General features: G+C 42.1%; 1 protein-coding gene across 2 annotated transcripts in view; it reads right to left on the reverse strand.

Annotated features, from left to right (window-relative positions):
* The window catches only part of FARS2 (phenylalanyl-tRNA synthetase 2, mitochondrial), a 343,302-nt gene that overhangs the window by 266,161 nt on the left and 58,371 nt on the right, over window positions 1-18,770 (reverse strand). For both annotated transcript variants that reach the window (XM_082344586.1, XM_082344585.1), the window contains 2 exons: window positions 13,444-13,603; window positions 613-744 (listed from right to left, as the gene is read on the reverse strand). In XM_082344586.1, the coding sequence (XP_082200712.1) occupies window positions 613-744; window positions 13,444-13,603 (292 nt within the window). The remainder of the gene's footprint in view (window positions 1-612; window positions 745-13,443; window positions 13,604-18,770) is intronic.

The following is an 18,770-nucleotide window of genomic DNA, read 5'->3' on the forward strand; positions in this document are numbered from 1 at the left end:
TTAAGCAATGGTCCTGCAGAGGAGAGCTGGAAAGATCCTTCTCGAGTTCTTACAGAACGGGGAGAATGTCATCAGAGCCCCCATTTTCCTCCCTCCCCCCCCCGTCAGGGAGCACTGCCAACGCTGAGGGGGGCAAACCACCAAACATCACAGGCCTAAGTATTTCTATATTGTGTTTTTAGCATATTTATGAAATACCTGCTGAATTTGGTTCCAAATGCAGTAGGAACAAAAAAAGGGATTATATGTTGGCTTTGTTCTTAAATAGTTTGGAAGACAAACCACTCTCCTGGGACACGCATCAAAGGCCTGTGGGCAATTACAAAGCAGCCGATCAACAAGTACGAAACCACGAAGTACAAACCAACGCTGGGCGCTGATAAGGAAGAGCTCCAAAACCAAGAAGCCTTTGCAAAATTAGACGTGAGAGATGAAGTTCTTCCAGAGTGAAGTGCCAGAGAAAAGTCTGGAGGGCAATACAAGGAGAGAAAGACGGAGGCTAGTCCTACAGGAGTATGTAAACGTGGCTGCAAATGAGCCTGTAGATGAAGTTAACTGGGAAGGGAGTGCTCTTTAGGAGAGCCTGTAAATAAACGTTGGATTCTCTTCTACCTGAATTTACCAGTTGCTGTTCCATCACCCCACAGCCAAGAATTTCCAGCCATTCCCCGTGGAAGCTGATCTCCATCTCGAAGGAAGGATGAGTAAACGGAAAGCGGCAGTCCACCCATCTGATGTCCAGCCCTGCAAAGACACCAAAGACAAACAGACGTGGAACATCAAAGGCAGCCTCGCCTTTCCTGTGATCAAAGCCGCCCTTCCGCTAACGACACCAACTCCTACATTCTGACTAAAATAAATAGCAAACAAATTAATTTGCAACACTTTCAGGGGAGGCAATAAATCTTAAAACTTGTGAAAAACTGGGCATGTCTTTCACAATATGAAAAACACTTTGTGTAGCTCCAGGACCCTCTAAAACCAAATCAATCACCTGCCAAATCCCTGCAACCACCGGGCAGAGGAAAAAATTAGGTCAAGATAATGGGAAAGCAGGTAATTCTGCTAGTTTCTATAAGTGAAAATGACATCTTCTCAGAGTTAAAGAAAAAATACTTTTACTGTTCTTCAAACTTACATATCAACAATATGACTAATTCAGGATAAACTAATCACCTTTCACTTCCATCAATAGATATATTAACTTTTATTAACTTTATAAGAGCTAATAAAAGGTTAAATAAAATAAGATCAGCTAAATTTGAGCAACACATTTTAAAAAGTCAAAACATTTTTTTCTACAGATGAATGATAAATACACTCACATCCAAGACAAACCAAAAAAGTACATGCTAAATGCCAGGATGAATTTCTCACTATGCAATCATAAACATGTCACTTACAAACAATAATATTATCATTTAACAAAGGAAAAGACTCATGAATTCAAAACAAGTAAAGCCTGCAAAGAGCAGAGGTCACTAAGAAGGGAAGGCAGAATAGGAGGTCACCTAGTAGCCAGATGCCCACTGTGAGGACACCCAGAAGAGCAGGCACTGAATAAAACCAGTAACAAAACTTGCTTCCGTTTATTGAGCACTTACTAGGCCTCTACCATTCCCATTTCACAGATAGGCGGAAAAACTATTAGGAAGGTTGTGTGTCCTGCCCATAGGCACACGGCTAGCAGGTGACCAGGCCACACCCGGGGCCGCCCGACTCCAAAACTCCTGCTCCTGACAATTAAAACATAATCCCCTGCCCGTCGAGAAAGATATTTCAAGAATCAAAAGTCACATACAAACAGAGTTATAATACAAAGGAGCCCTTGCTATGCTCAAAATGATATAGGAGAAGATAGGTTTTTCTTTCATTGTTCTGTTTTAGTTGCATTTATTTTTCTAGATACCTGCTGTCAAAGACAAGTGACAACTGATTTCTGTTTACAGTCGTAATACAATATTTCCCCCTTTTATTATACATGTGGTATAACAGACAAATATTAAACTCCACATACATACAGTGTACACGGTTGATAAGTGTTGACATATGTATACATCCATGAAACATCACCACAATCAATATCAGGAACATGTCCATTACCCCCCAAAGTTTCCTCATGCCCCTCTGTAATGCTCCCCACCTGCCCATCACCCCCGCCTCTTCTCCTCACCAGCCCCCCATCCCAGGCAACCACTGACCTCCTCCCTGTCATGACAGACAAGCTGGCACTGCCTAGAACTTTATGAAAATGCAGTCACACACAATGTATTCTTTTTCTGTCCGGGTTCTTTTACTCGGCGTGATTATTTTAAGATTCACCCATGTTACTGTGCATGTCAACAGTTCATTCGTTGCCATTACTGAGGAAATTTCACCAACATTTTTTCTACCCGGAAAAAAAATGTAGATGTTGGGGCAGTGTCTGCAAGTCCCCCAACATTTCTGTACAGAAGCCCCTACGTGCAGACCAGTTGCCTACTTGCCACTGAATTCTGCGAAGAAGGGACCTGGACACCTGTGTGCTCATCCATCTTTGGGACCAATAATCCCCTACCAATACTGTATGAAAAAGCTCCAGAGACAGCCCCACTGGCAAACAGAAATGTGTAAAGTGTTGGGATGTATAACTGAGCACAGAGGGCGGGCAGACAAAACCATGTTATTCGTTCTTTTTGTAACTCCTGGCAGGTGAGCACAGATCACCTTCTGAGAACAATTTAGAAAAACAAATTCTTTATACATGGCTTTTTATACCTGGATCAAATTTTACCAAAAGCAAGACGAGTTTTCAGGGTTAACATGATGATTTCATATAATTCAACACCACTAAGTGCCTGGAACAAAGTTAGGTACGGTCTACACAAATTAATTTTCCTGTATTTCCTTATTCTATTCCTTTGGGTAAAGTTTATCTCTTTATACCTCACACCTAGAAAGCTTAGGTTCCCCCCAGTCAGACAGAAAGCAACTTGAAAACATTAGTAACGCTCAAAATAACCACAAGTAACTCTATCATCAGTGTTCATTAAGCCTGAACTCGACCTCTCCTGTGTGCACACCTGTCCGAGCTGTCGGTGCCAGCGGTGTCAAAGCACAAGGGCTGAACTGAACAGCGTGTGACGGTCTCTGCCCTTCTCTAGGAGCCTTCTTTTATCAAAGGGCGTTGGCTTTACCACTTGTAAAACTACAAAACATTATAACTTTGGATAAAAACTTTTTTAATGTTGACTAAATTCTCAAGATAAAATGTCCATATGTTGGCCGCATCAAACCTCGCTCTCTTTTGGTTGAAGGCCTCCATCACCACAGCCCTCGGTTTCCTTTTGCTCAACCATCCTACAGGTGTGTCTCTTTCAGTAGCAATGAAAGTAACGGCTCCACAGTGAAAAACGCACCGAGCAAAGCGTGACAAGGCAGGGAAGTCGGCCGAAGTCTCTCAGGACACATGAGATGATTAACATTACGCATCTGAGAGGCAGAACTCACTGACGGCAACAGCACAGAAACTAACCCAGAAAACACGGACTGGCAAAAGCTGTGTCCAGTGTGACTAGAAAGTTTCTGATCCTTTCACCTCCTCAGATCCTTTGCTCAGATCCTTTTTAAACCTGTGACCCTACAAAGAAATGCCGAATCCATAAACCATTCACTTCCTTTTTCTACTACCTTAAGGATTTCTTCAGTTCTTAAATTCGTCTTCCTTCACATAAACAGGAAAATGGCAAAATCTACAAAGTCCCATATTTGAGAAGCCTATGGCTATACTTCAAACATAAATAGTCATTATTTAAAAGTAAATTATAGGGCTTCCCTGGTGGTGCAGTGGATAAGAATCTGCCTGCCAATGCAGGGGACACAGGTTCGATCCCTGGTCTGGGAAGATCCCACATGCCGTGGAGCAACTAAGCCCGTGTGCCACAACTACTGAGCCTGCGAGCCACAACTACTGAAGCCCACATGCCTAGAGCCTGTGTTCCACAACAAGAGAAGCCACCGCAATGAGAAGCCTGCGCACTGCAACGAAGAGTAGCCCCCACTCTCCACAGCTAGAGAAAGCCTGCGCGCAGCAATGAAGACCCAACGCAACCAAAAATAAAAACTAAAAATAAAAAAAGTAAATTATATTAGTTAATGTGTAATTTTTATCAAAATACCATATTCTTTTACATATTCTAACAATTTAAATTTTGACACATAACAGTAATTTTTTTCATAGCTGGTGGTAGAATCATTTATTAATTACTTTTGTATTACCCCCAAATATACACTTTCTTCTTGTTTTCTCCCCTTAACCTCAAAATTATAGTAAGGATTATTATAGCAGATTGAAAAAACATCTTGACATGCAGCGTGTATCAAAGATGTGATATTGAATAACCACCTAAAAACTATGTTAAGTATGGCTTATTTCACACATCAAGTATCAGGAGTCTGTGAAAAAAATCCACTAAGAACTAGGCTTTTTGAATTATACATTAATAGAGGGAAATTTTTGGTAAACATGTCCAGATCATATATATTCATTATGCATTAGACTATTCTCCTTATTGGTGATTAGTTTAAATTAAATGTACATATATTATATACCTAATGGAAAATAATGCCAAAGTTCTTTCTTTTTTCTGTTTTATGTGTGTGTTTGTCTTTTTTTTTTTTGGTTTGAATGTAATAATTTACTAAAACATATTTGCAAATGAAGTTCAGAGCTTTTTAAAAATTGTCTCAGAACCCTGTGAGATTACAGCAACTGTCAAAAATTATATATTAATTTTTAGGCTACAGCCAAGTAGAAGAATAAACCAAAAACTTGGATTCAAGTCTCATCCTGCCCTTTTTGCTGTGAAACCGTGGGTAGGTTAATCAACCTCTCTGAGCCCAGCTGCCCCATCTCCAGGCTGTACAGCAACAGCTGCTCTGCCCGGCGGTTGTGAGCAGAGGGCCTAGCAAGCCCCAGCCTTCCCAGAGGCAGAGATGCTCTCTGGAGGCGCGGGCACCTGCCCTGCTTTCTCTCCTGGAGGAGGATGCCGAGGGCCCGAAGTCTAGGATCACTCCCTCAGCTGGGACCCCAGGAATGACTGGTGAGCGTTCCTTCAGAATGGCGGTGTCACAGAGAACAGACTGGTGGTTGCCAGTGGGGAGGGGGTGGGGGAGGGATGGAGTGGGAGGCTGCGGTCAGCAGACGCAAACTGTTCCATGTGGGATGGATAAACAACAAGGTCCTGCTGCATAGCACGGAGAACTATATTCAGTATCCTGGGATAAACCATGACGGAAAAGAATATGAAAAAGGAATACATATATGTATCACGGAATCCCTCTGCTGTACAGCAGAAATTAACATAACATTGTAAATCAACTCTACTTCAATTAAAAAAAAATGTATAGTGATGTGAGCCTGAGTGGAAAAGGACTAGCAAGAACCTGAATTCGCACAGCTCTGGCAGGACACTGCCAGCCCTACCTACCGCAGGGAACCAGGGCCACGGGCACAGGACGGCAGCACCACGTACCAGGCAGGACCAGTCAGGGCCGGATGCAGGGGGCGGGGCAGGGGCCCAGCCTCTTCCCACCAAGCCCTGTCGCCAATGCAGTACTGCGGCGCCTAACACTCGACACAGACGTTAAACAGATGCCATTCCAGGTCACCCAGCCGCGTTCATCACAGATCTCGTCTAAACACACCCTGTAATTCATTTCCCTGACTCACTCACTCGTGAAGGGGCTCTTTCTCTGCTTCCCATACCCCTTATATTTAAAGATGGGACTGTGCTATTAGAACCACCTCCCAGAGCTGTTAGAATCTAAATTTGAAAAGGCTGGTGGCCCAGACCAGAGCATATACCAGTGATTTTATATATGCTACCAAAGCTACCCTCCACTGAAGCAGAGACTTTTCCATATTGGCTATACAAATATGCAATTAATAACTGCTCTTGGGCATTAATTTTTCAATGCTGGTACCCGAGAAACAGCCGAATGTGGCAGAACTCTGATTCTCCTGCTTTCTACACCGGACACGGCAGGCACCCAAGGAAGGAAAGCGAAGCCGGGGAGAAAAAGGATGGAGGGTGAGCTCTGGCTAAAAAGAAATCCTTAAAAAACTGGGACCATCCCAGGTGAGCACAACCTAACTAGAGAAATTACCCGGCCCTCACGGTCAAAGGCACCTGACAATTCCATCTCTTCCGCTTCTGCTTGATTTAAATCAGACCCACAGCCCTTTAAACTGAATACGTACCAAGCAGCGGACAGGCAATGTTTCACAGTTCTCAGTATTGCTCTGTTCTCATAGCTTTCTTAAAAAAAATTTTTTTGAACACTAATATATTCACAGGGTTCAAAATCAAAACACTGTAAGAGGATACATTTCCCTGTATAAATAGGGCATCGGTGACATCACAAGAAAAAAACTATAAGTTTGTGAGGCAATTGATGTTAACTAAACTTATTGTGGTGATCGTTTTGCAATATATACATGTAGCCAATCATTATGTCATACACCTCAGACTAATACAGTGTTACAGTAAGGTCCCCTACATCCGAACCAGTTCTGTTCCCAGAGCACGTTCGTTCATTAAGTCCAATTTATTCGTAAATGCAACAAAGTTACCCTAGGTACCCAACTAACACAATCGGCTGTATAGTACTGTACTGTAATAGGTTTATAATACTTTTCACACAAATAATACATAAAAAACAAACACAGAAAATAAAGAAAACATTTTTAATCTTACAGTACGGTACCTTGAAAAGTACAGTAGTACCAGCTACATCACTGCTGCTTTCACACTTGCTTCCAGACATCCTGGGCTTGAAATAAAGATACTGTACTACTGTGCTCTATACAGTCCTGTGCAGTAAAGTACACAGAAGCACACCCACTTGTAGAGGATGCACGCACAGGACCATGTACGCCACAGCACACAGTGGAAGATGTGAGCTCTATTTCAGCCACCGTGACTCCCTCTGCTGAGACAGATGCAAAGTACTAGGGGAAAAATAAAAGGCCAGCAACTTCTCCCACCGTTGCTGACAGTGTAACTGGTCCCACTGTTATGAGTCTTCTGCTTGGTGGAAAGAGCAGTGAGATGAAGTGTCGTTTCAGACTCCCATACGCAGGAATCCTCTTGATTAGGGCTTGGATTTTAAAATGGTATTAGCATTTCTCTACCTCGCAGTGGGGTTAGAAACGGAGCGCAGCACAATTCAGTGCTCCCTCATCCTAAATCTGGGCGTGGGGTCCGAGGCACTGGGGTAAGGGGCCACACTCTGGCGACACGGGGAGCAGAGGGGACAGCCTGAGGGGAACCCGGTCCAGGGGAGAGCCACAGCCACGCGCCCTCTGTCCTCAACCTTCCTCCCCGACCCATTGGCACAGGACGGCTCCAGACAAACCTGGCAGACAGAAGGTTCACCCTCCGCCTCCCGAGTCTGATCCCAGAGACGTGGGCGGGTCCACCATGCACGGCAAGAGCAATCCTAGGCCCGTAACCAGATCCAGCTCCAGCACCTGAGGCCGAGTGAGCTCGAGCAAGTTCCTTAACCTCTCACTGCCTCAGCTTCGTTCAAAATAAGAATAATATTCATCTCGCAGAGTTTTGGTGACAATTCAGTAAGGAAAAGTGTGTAAAGACTCTAAATACTCAATGGGTGATTTTTGAAATGAATGTCACTGAAAATCAGACCATGATCTAAACTCTCTCAGGTTTTTATAAAAATATGAAGAAAAAGAAACATTTCTCAAGTGCACGCTAAGGTCATCGACGTCTGCTGTTTATTTACTCTGGTGCCATGCTAAATGCTCACATGCCTCCTTCAGCTTAACCTTTACACTCATGCCAGGCTGCCATAAACACTGCACAATAATCACCACTGTTCCCATCTCACAGATGGAGGAACTGTGACGGAGACAGCTTACATATCTAATCCAAGTTTACACAGAAAATGCCAAGATCAGAATTCAAAACCAGGTGTCAGACTGCAAAGCCCAATGCTGCCCTCCACTGGAGCAGACCATGAAACTGCACTAACTGGCTTCCAAGCAAAGCGCCTTCCAAGGCCAAGAAGGCACCATCGGCCTCCTTGTTCTCCTAACGCACAACGAGAGGTAGGAGAAAAAGGAGAAAACCAAAAAGCCATGGTCTATGTTCAACGATAAGAGAAATACCTCCACTGGCCAGAAACAGAACAGAAAAGCAAACAGGGAGAGGGGACAAATCACAGTGTTGCTGGGCTTGGGGTCCACAATCAGGAAGAGTTGCCAGGAACTTGCCTCCTGCAGGGTAACGTGCTGCTGGCTTGGCACCTGAGCGAGGCTAAAAGCTTGCAGTCAGAAGCTGGGACGGAATAGGCTCCATGCTGGTGAAAGAAGGGTGACAAAAATCATCACCAAATACAGCCTGGGGCTGTAGCTCTGAAGAGCTGTAAGCTTGGAGAGCCAAGCCCTGGGCGCTGGACCTGCCATGTCCCTAAATCAGGGCTGGTGAGTACATCTGACAGGTCCCTACAAAACCTCATTCTGGATTTAAAGTCGGAAGAGCTTGGTGTAAACCCACACAGGGGAGAAATAAGCAAAGCGGGGAGGGCAGGAGGGAGGAAAGCAGAGAAAGGGAGAAAAACAAAAACAAAATCTTCCACTGAACATGACCTGCAGACCATAATTCCAACTACGTGATTGCTAAGTAAGAGAGCCAACACAACCAACAACCAAACCTGAAGTCACTCCAGAGGAGATTAATTTTATAAAACAGCCTGAGAGTGTAAAATAAGTATATTTCAGTTACCCCAAGAGATCCATGAAAGCACAATTCACTGATTGTTCTTAAAAAAAAAAAATCATAAGGCAATCCTTTTGTAAACCAGACCTAAACAGTGCATCTTCAGGATTTTATCTATCTCCCGATCAAATTCTTCTTTGAAAAGGAAAACAGCAGCCCCTAGTTTCAAAAAACTAAAAAAATAAATAAAATAATTTTTTTAAAGACAGAATATATGGAACAATGCCACACTAGACCTTGGATATCAGGTAACCAAGGACACTGATCCCTGAAAGATGAGCCTTAACACTGCCCCGGGAGAGAAAAACACAGGAGGAGCCCAGAAGTCTTCCCAGGTTGAGGAAACAGTCTGTCCTGAGAGTTCACAGGTCAGAGTGAAAGAAGAGGGCTGTAGAGAGAGAAGTCTGAAGATCTGCAGAAGATTCAATACAAATGAAAACGTCAGTGCAGGTGTGTTGAAGAAACTCCTCGAGGCCAGGGAACAGACCACACAAAAGGATTAGCAGGAATAATGCTGGGAGCTCACAAAGACCAGAAAGGTGCCAGTTCCCAAACAGCCTCGTGGAAAACCTCATAATTCACGGGTTATCAGTTACAGTACTAAGAAGGGTCTTAAGTTGGTTGTGGGAAAAAACTAATCCCAAACTAAAACCCTACACTGGCCCTGCCTAACAAGGCTTAAAAGGAGATGGGAAGGATCAAAGTGTTTCTGAGTAATCCCAGAACAAAGCTCAGAGAGATTATTAGGAATACAGAAATATACAATGCGTTACAAGGGAAAGTCAACAATATCGGGCATCCTATAGAAAGTTATCAGGCGTGCAAAGAAGAAGAAAAAAAAAAAACACAGAGAAAAAGAAATAGCAATTCACCAAGAAATGACACAGATGACAGAATTAGTTGAAAAAGACACTAAAATATGCATGATAATGATATTTAGTACGCTCACAAAGCTAAAGGGAAGACTGAAAATGTTAGGTAGAGATAAAGAAGATTACAAAAAAGACACTAACTGAAACTAGAAAATGGGGTGAAAAGAACACTGGATGGAATTAACAGCAGATTAGACATTGCAGGAAAAAAAAATGATTGGTGAATTTAAAGATACAGCAGTGAAAACTATCCAAAATGAAACACAGAAGAAAAAAAAAATACTGAAAGAAAAGTGAACAGAGCACCGGTGAACTGTGGAAAAGTTTCAAGTGGCCAAATATACATGTAATTGGAGTCCCCAAGGGGAGGAAGTAACAGAGAAAATATCTGAAGAAATAATTTACTGAAATTTCTCAAATGTGATGAAATATATATATGTATATATATCTAGAATTGAGCTTTCTACGAACCTAAGCAGAGAGGAACTTTCCCTCGTCCATAGATCTTAATGTCTCCAGGTTGCCTGTGTATCAACCTCCTACAGGTAGAAAGAGTATGAAACAGGCACAGTCCTGGCACATTAGCTGTCTTGATTAAAGTACCTTGAAAAATTTAAGTACTTTTTTCACTGTACCTCAAGGCCCAATAATTTCAGTTCATTTAACATAAAACCCCACACAATTTCAACTTCTTATTTCTCTAGGGTAGGGAACCTGTTTCTTATCCCTACCCAGTCACCAGAGAATCATCAACTTTTTTAGGCTCCTTAAAAGCATTCCAGTTAATTCAATCATGGCTATCTCACGCTTTCTCCCAAACAGTTTCCTTGTACCAAGTCCTCAGGCCAGAAAGGTTAACCCTAGTAAGTACTTTCTCCACTCAGCAGACTCCTAAGGCAAGGTGGGTCTTAAGTCCCTCTCCACCTAAGTCCTAAGGTGAGGATGTCCTCTTTCCACTGAGCATCTGTACTCGGCACAAGGCAAGGCTCTCTGTGGCCCCATTTCAGAGCGTGTGACCCAAGGCTCCGACAGGCGGAGCTTGCCAGCCAGTTCTCACCTGAAAGTGCAGCCGGCCTGGACGACACCCGAGCCCCAGGGGGCAGAGACAGCTCCACAGGGACCGAGGCGCCCGCGGCTCTACTACCTCACCTCCAGATGTAAGACGACCCTCTCCAGATCAGACAGCACCAGACAGCCCAAAAGAGCACACTTCAAAATTATTAAAGTGACATGCTTCAACACTCTGTAAATTTGACTCAATCTTAGGAACAAAGTAGGACTAACAACCATAAACCCAATTATTATTCTCAATCACTTTCACTTCATTTATATTAACAGGGATTCGTGGACAGAGAAAAATATGAAAAGATACAGAAGACACAGGATCCTCACTACCGACTGACCTCACTCCCGACCAGGACAACATTCATACTACAGAGCCCTGCAACGTAAGGGCCGCTTACAGACCCTGTGGAGGTTGGGTTGACAAGCAAGTTATTTTGGGAGAATCAGCACCTATGGAAGGAAGAGGGTGGCAACTGCAGGGCGGGAAGTCAACCAACTGCAATCAGGCCCAACAAAGCCTTAACCTCGCCAGAGCTCTGCGGCCTGCGCCGCCTATCAGAACTGCCCCGTGGGGGGGGGGGGGGGGAGGGGGGAGGGGGGAGGGGAGAGGGGGAGGGGGAGGGGTGGGGTGGATGATGGAGCTGGAGGTGGCAGGGCAGGGGCTGCTATGGGGTGGAGGGGGGAGGGGGGAGGGGGCGATGATGGAGCTGGAGGGGGGTGGGCAGGGGCTGGGGGCTGGGGGCAAACTGCTGGGCCTTTATATTCCTCCCACAAGCAGTCTTTGGCTGTGGGCAGCTCTGGGAAGGGCACTGTCCTTGGGCAAGGAAGCTTGCCCGCAGCTGTGGCGGCCCCCAAGGGAGCTGACGGCTGAGGCCACCCGCACTTTCGCCTGCAGGGTCCCGGGACGGGAGCTGCGAGGGCATCTCAGTGACAACCGTGAGCCTGTTTTGCTCTTAAATGGAAGAGACACGACTTGCCCACAGCAACACATCCAGCCGGCAGCGGAGGATCACAATTCACTTCTCCTTCAGACGCGTTCATCCAAACTGTGCTGTGAGGCCAGTGCCTCCTAAAGGGAAACTCCAGTGTGCCGGAGACGGCTGTAAACCGGGAAGGGCAGCAAGTGAAACCACAATGTGAGGATTCCTAAATCCCACCTTAGTGGCTCTGAAAGAAATGATCTGCTAAACACGGTACAAAACAGAGGGGAAACCATTTAGAAGTGTTTAAAATGTCAGTGTATTCCACAAGCATATAAACTGTCTAAAGGGCATTTTCTTTCTTTCCAATTCTAAACCGATAACCTCTCTCATAACAGCCTTAGGATGCTGGTGCAATTGAAATGTTAGCAGAAAATAACCAACCGCTTTGGAGAGGGAAAAAAAGCCCTGACACTAAAGCAGCTGTAATAACAAGAAATTGCCACAAGGAAATAGTGTGTTCTAATTTTTAATTTTGCTTTTCAAGAACAAAGGAATACAACACTAACAATTTAAAAGAGGAAAAAGCTCAGACCATAAAAACAAGTATAAAAAGAGTTGTTGAATAATTCTGAGGCCTGCTGAGGCAGATCCTATTATTAGCTAATTAAAGAAAGACTGAATGTGAAGTTTCTAAGTGATCTTTGGGATCTGAAATGTAACAGAGTATACCCCGACCAGCTACAGGGGTCAGAGGGTGGGAGAGTCGTAAGGCAACACCCAGCGGGGAGGCCCCATCTTTTTAACATCATGGCTTTCGTAAGCCTCACAGTTTCAGGAATATTACTGAAATGATCTCTATCTCTCCTTTCAAAAGAGCTAACGTCTAACATGGGCTCGGAAGTCGAAACGACAGGGCTCAAAGCAGGCCTCAAATACTCCCGAGCTGCAATGTGGTCACGTGGTACTTCGTTGCTCTGGGTCCAGGTTCCCTCCTCCAAAAAACAATGGAGATTATAATAACACCTACATCACAGATGCAGGTCAGAACAAAAAAATCCTTGTAAAGGTGCTTAATGCAGCATTTGACACTATTAATTACTCTCTCTGACTGTCATCATCACTACTATGGCTATTACTACGCTAAAGGACCTCCAGACTGCTCGGACCCAGACAGGTTTACCGAGACATTTTTCAGCATCTAGCACCCCGACCCCAGATAAAACAATTAAATGACCCCCCGAAATGCCTGAAGTAAGAGCACGGCACTTCCCTTCGGAGTGAGGGAGAAAAGCCAGGTCCGAGGGCACTGTGAACACTTAGCCATTGTGAGCGCTGTGAGAGCACACAGCACGCTTCCTGTGACACCATCCCCTCATCCTTCAAGCTCCTAACATGGGCCTGGCTGGGGCACCTCCCCTCCCCGCCCTGCATCTCCCCTGAGAAGCATCCCGGCAGGTGATAGAAGCACGCAATCAGCCCTTCAGCAACGGCTGAGGTATATTAATACTCTGACATTAATCAGCCTGTTCACTTCCTCCCCATCGATGATACTGATCTCAATCCATTATCATTCTTATGAAAGGCTGTAATCATTTTTCTTTCTCTAGCTAATTGCATTTTCATATCCTCCTGCTCCTCAAACGGAATGAACCAGGAAATCCATAAGTTCTACCTCACTAAGGACCTAAACCATTAAGCCACAACTTAGAGCAAAAAGTCTAGACACAGTAGGCTTAATGATTTCAGGAAGATGGTAACTGTTGAATATTTAAGCCCCCAAAGACAAAGGCATTTAGTACCTACCATCTCCAAAAAGATGTGTCATAAGCCTGGTAAGTGTTTGCTTAAGGTCAAACTCTACAAGCTTCGTGGCCTCCAGGGTATGTGTCTCCTGTTTATGGGCAGAGCGAGAACTCTGTTCAAAAAGCTGCAGGTTTTCTCCATCCTTTGTGCCAGCAAATAACTGTAAACCAAGAAGAATAATATAAGTAAATAAAAAGAATAGCCTGACCAGTCTATATCAAAAAACATAATGTGGAAACAAAACCCAGTAAGTCTTAGAGTCAATGAACATACTGATATTAACATTCATTTGGTATCAACTTTGAACAAAGCACTATGCTACATGTAATGGAGAGTCTTTAGGAAATTAAAAGGCACCATTCTGATCTTTGCTCATCTCTCCATTTTCCTTTTGCACTAACTTATTTGCAGTCATTTCCTCACAAGACACATTATTCTCCATGCTAGTGGAAATACCAGTGAATCGGGTTTGCACTGTCCTTACAGTGTGACCTGAGACTAGGTAAGAAAGCACAGTCTAGGAACGAAGTCCTACGAAGCCCTCCTAAACTGGAAGTGTGCTGGACTTTGCTACCCTGTAATTCCAAAGGTCAGGACAAGGCCTAAAATGTGTTTCTGCCATTTGCTACCCAGTAAACTCCAAAAAGTAATATGGGAGCTGAGCTTCAGGTAATGGTTTGAAAGATGGGAATAATAAATTAAGAGACTTCATGATAATTAAATAAAATAATGCATGAAAAGCATGGAGTACCTGGCACATTGCAATGGCTAATACACTGTCCTCAAGGTCATCACAATCACCATTACTAATCACAGCTGTCATCAGTCTGAAGCTGCTTAAGCACTAAAATAAAGTGTTCCATTTTTAACAACAAAGCAAGTCTTCACCTGCTGGGAGACTGACTCAACATGGAGAACTGACCAAATCAATCTATCATTCTTTCCACCCAAAGTCCCATGAAATCAAAAATTATTTTAATAAAAGAATGAAACAGTTGCTGTTTCAAGGTAATAACGGGCTGGATAATTAGAACCAAATCTCCTGATAAAGCTACTAAAAAATACAAAAATTCTTAAAAGCATCAAAGAAGTAACACAATAGAGAGGATTTACTACACAAAACTCTGTGAGGAAGCACAAAGCCAGAAAAAAGCCCAGCACAAAGCCAGAGAGAAATACTGAGACTATCTGCCTATCCCAATTTCAACTGGACACTGAACATGGGTTGTGACAGCTTATCAATAAAAGGGAGGCCAAATTGGAAGCCCACAGTGTCTGACCAAGTTGGGATGCTAGATAAATGCTCTGAAGGATGTATCCTCATGGTAAGAATGAATACGAAAGTGACTAGTTCTTATGAAGACTTCCAGCCAGGTGTCACCTTACCTGGGTAACAGAGAGAACTTCAGGCTGTGAAAATGGACTAAGGCAACCCCAGAGTGCTGGTTCCTCTAAGTGCTGCTCAGCAGAATCAGACACAAATCTTTTCAGAAAAAAGATTCTACTTCCCAAGGTCTCAAATTATTCCTATGAGAGCTAAAGACAATGCAGCTGCCAAAGTCTATGTCTTTCAATATTTCCTCTAAAAATAACCTGGAACAACAAAAACAGAAAATTAAACAACTAAACACCATGCCCTCAGAAGGAAACAGAACAGTGACCCAACTTCAAATAATTGTATGTAAAAAAGAAGGAAGGAAGAAAGCAAGGAAGCAAAGCTAACTGCCATAGAGAAACAGTGCTATTATACTCCCACCCTGCTCTTTTCGTTTGGGGTAATTAAGGACAAGCTGAGAAAAACTGAGGGGAAGAGAGAAGAAGGGAACCAGTGAGGAACTAGGTTGATCTAAAATCACCACCAGAAGGAGGAAGTGTGAACATCCTAAGAGTATCCTAGCAGATCTGATGAGGGACTACAGAAAAGGGACTCAAATGTATGCCCAATCTGAAGCTACGGTTTTCAAAAGGCATGGTTACAACGGAAGAGAAAGGGGCAAAAGAAAGTAAGATATTTTTTGGCCATTGGGTAGGGAGGAGTAAAAGAAGCAAAAGAGAAAATTTAGGGTTGCACAAAATAAAACAAACCTAAAAAATTAGAGACCCCATCTTCCACTAAAACAAACAAAAAAATTCCATTAAAGACTCTGCACTTTGCTACACTAACAGAAGAGGGCACCAGAGAACTACAAAATCTAAACAACCAACAGCCCACAAAAAGGAACAAAAAAAAATTCAACAGAACTGTAGAAAATTATCACAAAGAATTAAAAAACTTAAAAATTCACTCAAAACAGCTCAAATGATGAAAATCTAACCTTCTTCCCCCAAAAAAGAAAATCAAGAGGCAGAAGAAAAGTGTAAGATTATACTTGAAAACTAAATTAAATCCGCTCAAACAAGCATTTGGGAATATTGCTTGATCCAGAAATGCAAATGTTAAGAACAAAAATGAATGAAAAACAGAAAACTGTGAACTGAGGAAAGAAAGAGAAGAAAAAAAATCATCTCAGAACTTAAGTTTAAATTACAAGATATGCAAGGAATAATGGACTCAAAGATTTAGCAAGAAGAATTGAAGAAAAGCAGGAAAACCACCAAGAAAAGGACAATGAGATAAAGAAAGAAGAATCAGAGAGAAAATGGTGGAAATGGAAGACAGGCAAAGAAGAAATAACGTTTATATAATTGGAGTCAGTGAAAGAGGAAAAACAAAACAGCAGAGAGAAATAATGGGCACCATGTAAAATGGATACCTGAAGAACCAAATGTAAGACATATCCTGGTAGAATTGTTAGACTTCAAAGATGAAAAGAAAAATCCTCAAGGCCTCCAAGCAAAAAGATCAAACAACTTAGAAAGGCAAAGCCACTGGACTAGAATCAGACTCTTCAAAAACAACATACAAAAAAGGCAACAATGACCTCACATTTTCAAACAACTCAAAAAAAAAAAAAAAGGACCAAGAATTTTATACCCAGCAACGCTGGCCTTTCAGTACCAAGTCTATAGAAAAAGCTTTAAACATACAAGAGCACAGGGAATTTCACATGAATGAGCTCTTTCTAAAGGATCCACCAAAGCATGGGCTTTACTCAAGCAACAGACAACTGGGAAAATTTCAAAACCCTCCCCAAAAAAATTGACGGATAACACATTAATACATGAAATGGTAGATGTGAGACTAAAACAAAGCCAGATATTAAGTTGGAAGATTAAAATACAATTCTTATATGTCATGACAAAGTAGAAATAATATAACCAAAAACTGGAAGAAGAGAGAGTGAAAGTGGAATAAACTCATTGGTTTAAGGGCCAAAAATTCAATAGGAAAATGGGAGAAATACATGAACAGACAATTCACCAAAAAAAAAAAATATATATATATATGAAAATGACCCTTAAACCTATGAAAACATATTCAAACAGAGAAATGCAAATTAAAACAACACTGACATTATTTTTAAACTGTTGTATTGGTAGAAATTAAAAAGCAAGACAACATTCTTTTCGTGAGGCTTGGGAAAAGATGTACTCTCATACACTGTTGATGGAAGGGAAAATGGGTAGAACCCTTTTGGAGGTAAATTTGGCAATATCCAACAAAACTACATTTGCAATTCACCTCCTGACCTAGTTCTTCCACTTCTGGCTATGCACCCTGAATACACCTCCAGAATTAATATATACGTAACAAGGTTTTCACTGTAGCATTGTTTATAATTGCAAAGTACTGGAAACAAAGAAATGTCCATATGAAAGAGAGATGTTAAATAAACTATGGTCTACCCATACAATGGAGTACTTAAGACACCTAATAAAAAATGAGGATGACGTCTCCGAAGTGATATGTAATGATTCTAAGCTACACTGCTACGTGAAAAAACCAAAGTGTGAAGATCATACATTATATGCTGCTTTTTAAAAACTTATTATGGTACTTTTCATGTAAGAAAGAAGGGAAAATAATAAAATATACATGAACCTGCTCATTCGTATAAAACAAAAATAAATAAACTTCAAAGAAATGATGAATCAGAAATGAAAGAGATTCACTGCCTACCAGAAAGTGGGTGGTAGCAGACTGCAGAATGAAAAGAGCTGGGGAATAGGATGGAGTAAAAAGAGGAGGCGGTGGGAAGGGGGCGAAGAGAGGAGTGACGACACTCTGCTAAGTAGACTTTTTGTATAGTTCTGACTTGTGGAATCACATTAACATTTTATGTACTCAAAACATTTAAATAATAATTAAAATCCACCCAGATGTGGTGAAAACTCAAAATGGAACACGATCAGCAACAATAGAGCCAATTCTACTCTAAACAACTGACACAGTCACATGGAAGAGAGTGGAGAAGAAAAGAATTAAAGCAAGTAAATTTGCAAAACAGTATTTTAACTGGATATTCTAAGGTTAAAGACAAAATAATCATAGCAAGTGTTGTACACTAGATAGTAAACTTTGTTCCGCAGAGGTATGTGTTCACTTTTCTGAAACTACCTTATGTTCATTCAAGAACTGATCAAGTAAGTAAATATATTGTGGGTAAAGGGAACCAGGTTTCTCACAGTCACTGTCAAAGAAAATGGGGAGGGGCTAGAATAAGCCACGTGGTAGTGACTTGGAATTGGAGGTACCCATATGAATTCATGTTTCTAAACACATATACAGATAGATATAGAAACAGAAGTAGGTGTGCATATATTGCCCACTTCTGTCCTTTGAGGGGGACCTAGAAGTGGTGACATCCCAGTAGCAATAGGTGCACTCAGGTCTGGGTTTCTAAATACCATACCATTTTTTAATTAAAAAAAAAAAAAAAAAAAAAGCAGGGCTCCTTCGAGAAATGAATGACTTTCAGGGCTGGGGCAGAGAAAATATAAGATGAACCTGGGACATCATTTGGGGCCAAAAACTGATGAGAACATGTCAAAGGACACTGAAGACTACTTGAAGAGGCTCCCAATGGCCGAATCTGGGTCAATTTGAGCAACAAAACAAATAATTTTAGTAATGAACCCACAAAATAAAGAAATATCCACATGAAACCATGCTAATATAAGTGATTACCTTCTCCCATATACATTTATTCAATTAAAGATCTTCGTAAAAGTAAAATTCTAAAAAATAATTTTAAAAGGAATGATGGATAAAGAAAACAATCATTTGGCAAACACCAGAGTAGTAATCATTCAGACAATAATTAGCAATGGATGATAAAGATACTGGGGCAAAATACGATGAGAAAGATGATATCATCTCAAAGTATCTTCCCCCAGGTAGTACAGCTCAGGACAATGCTAAGTAAAAGAAGTCAGTCACTTGAAGA

Source organism: Balaenoptera borealis, assembly GCF_965194805.1.
Source record: "Balaenoptera borealis genome assembly, chromosome: 12".
Lineage (NCBI taxonomy): Eukaryota > Metazoa > Chordata > Mammalia > Artiodactyla > Balaenopteridae > Balaenoptera > Balaenoptera borealis.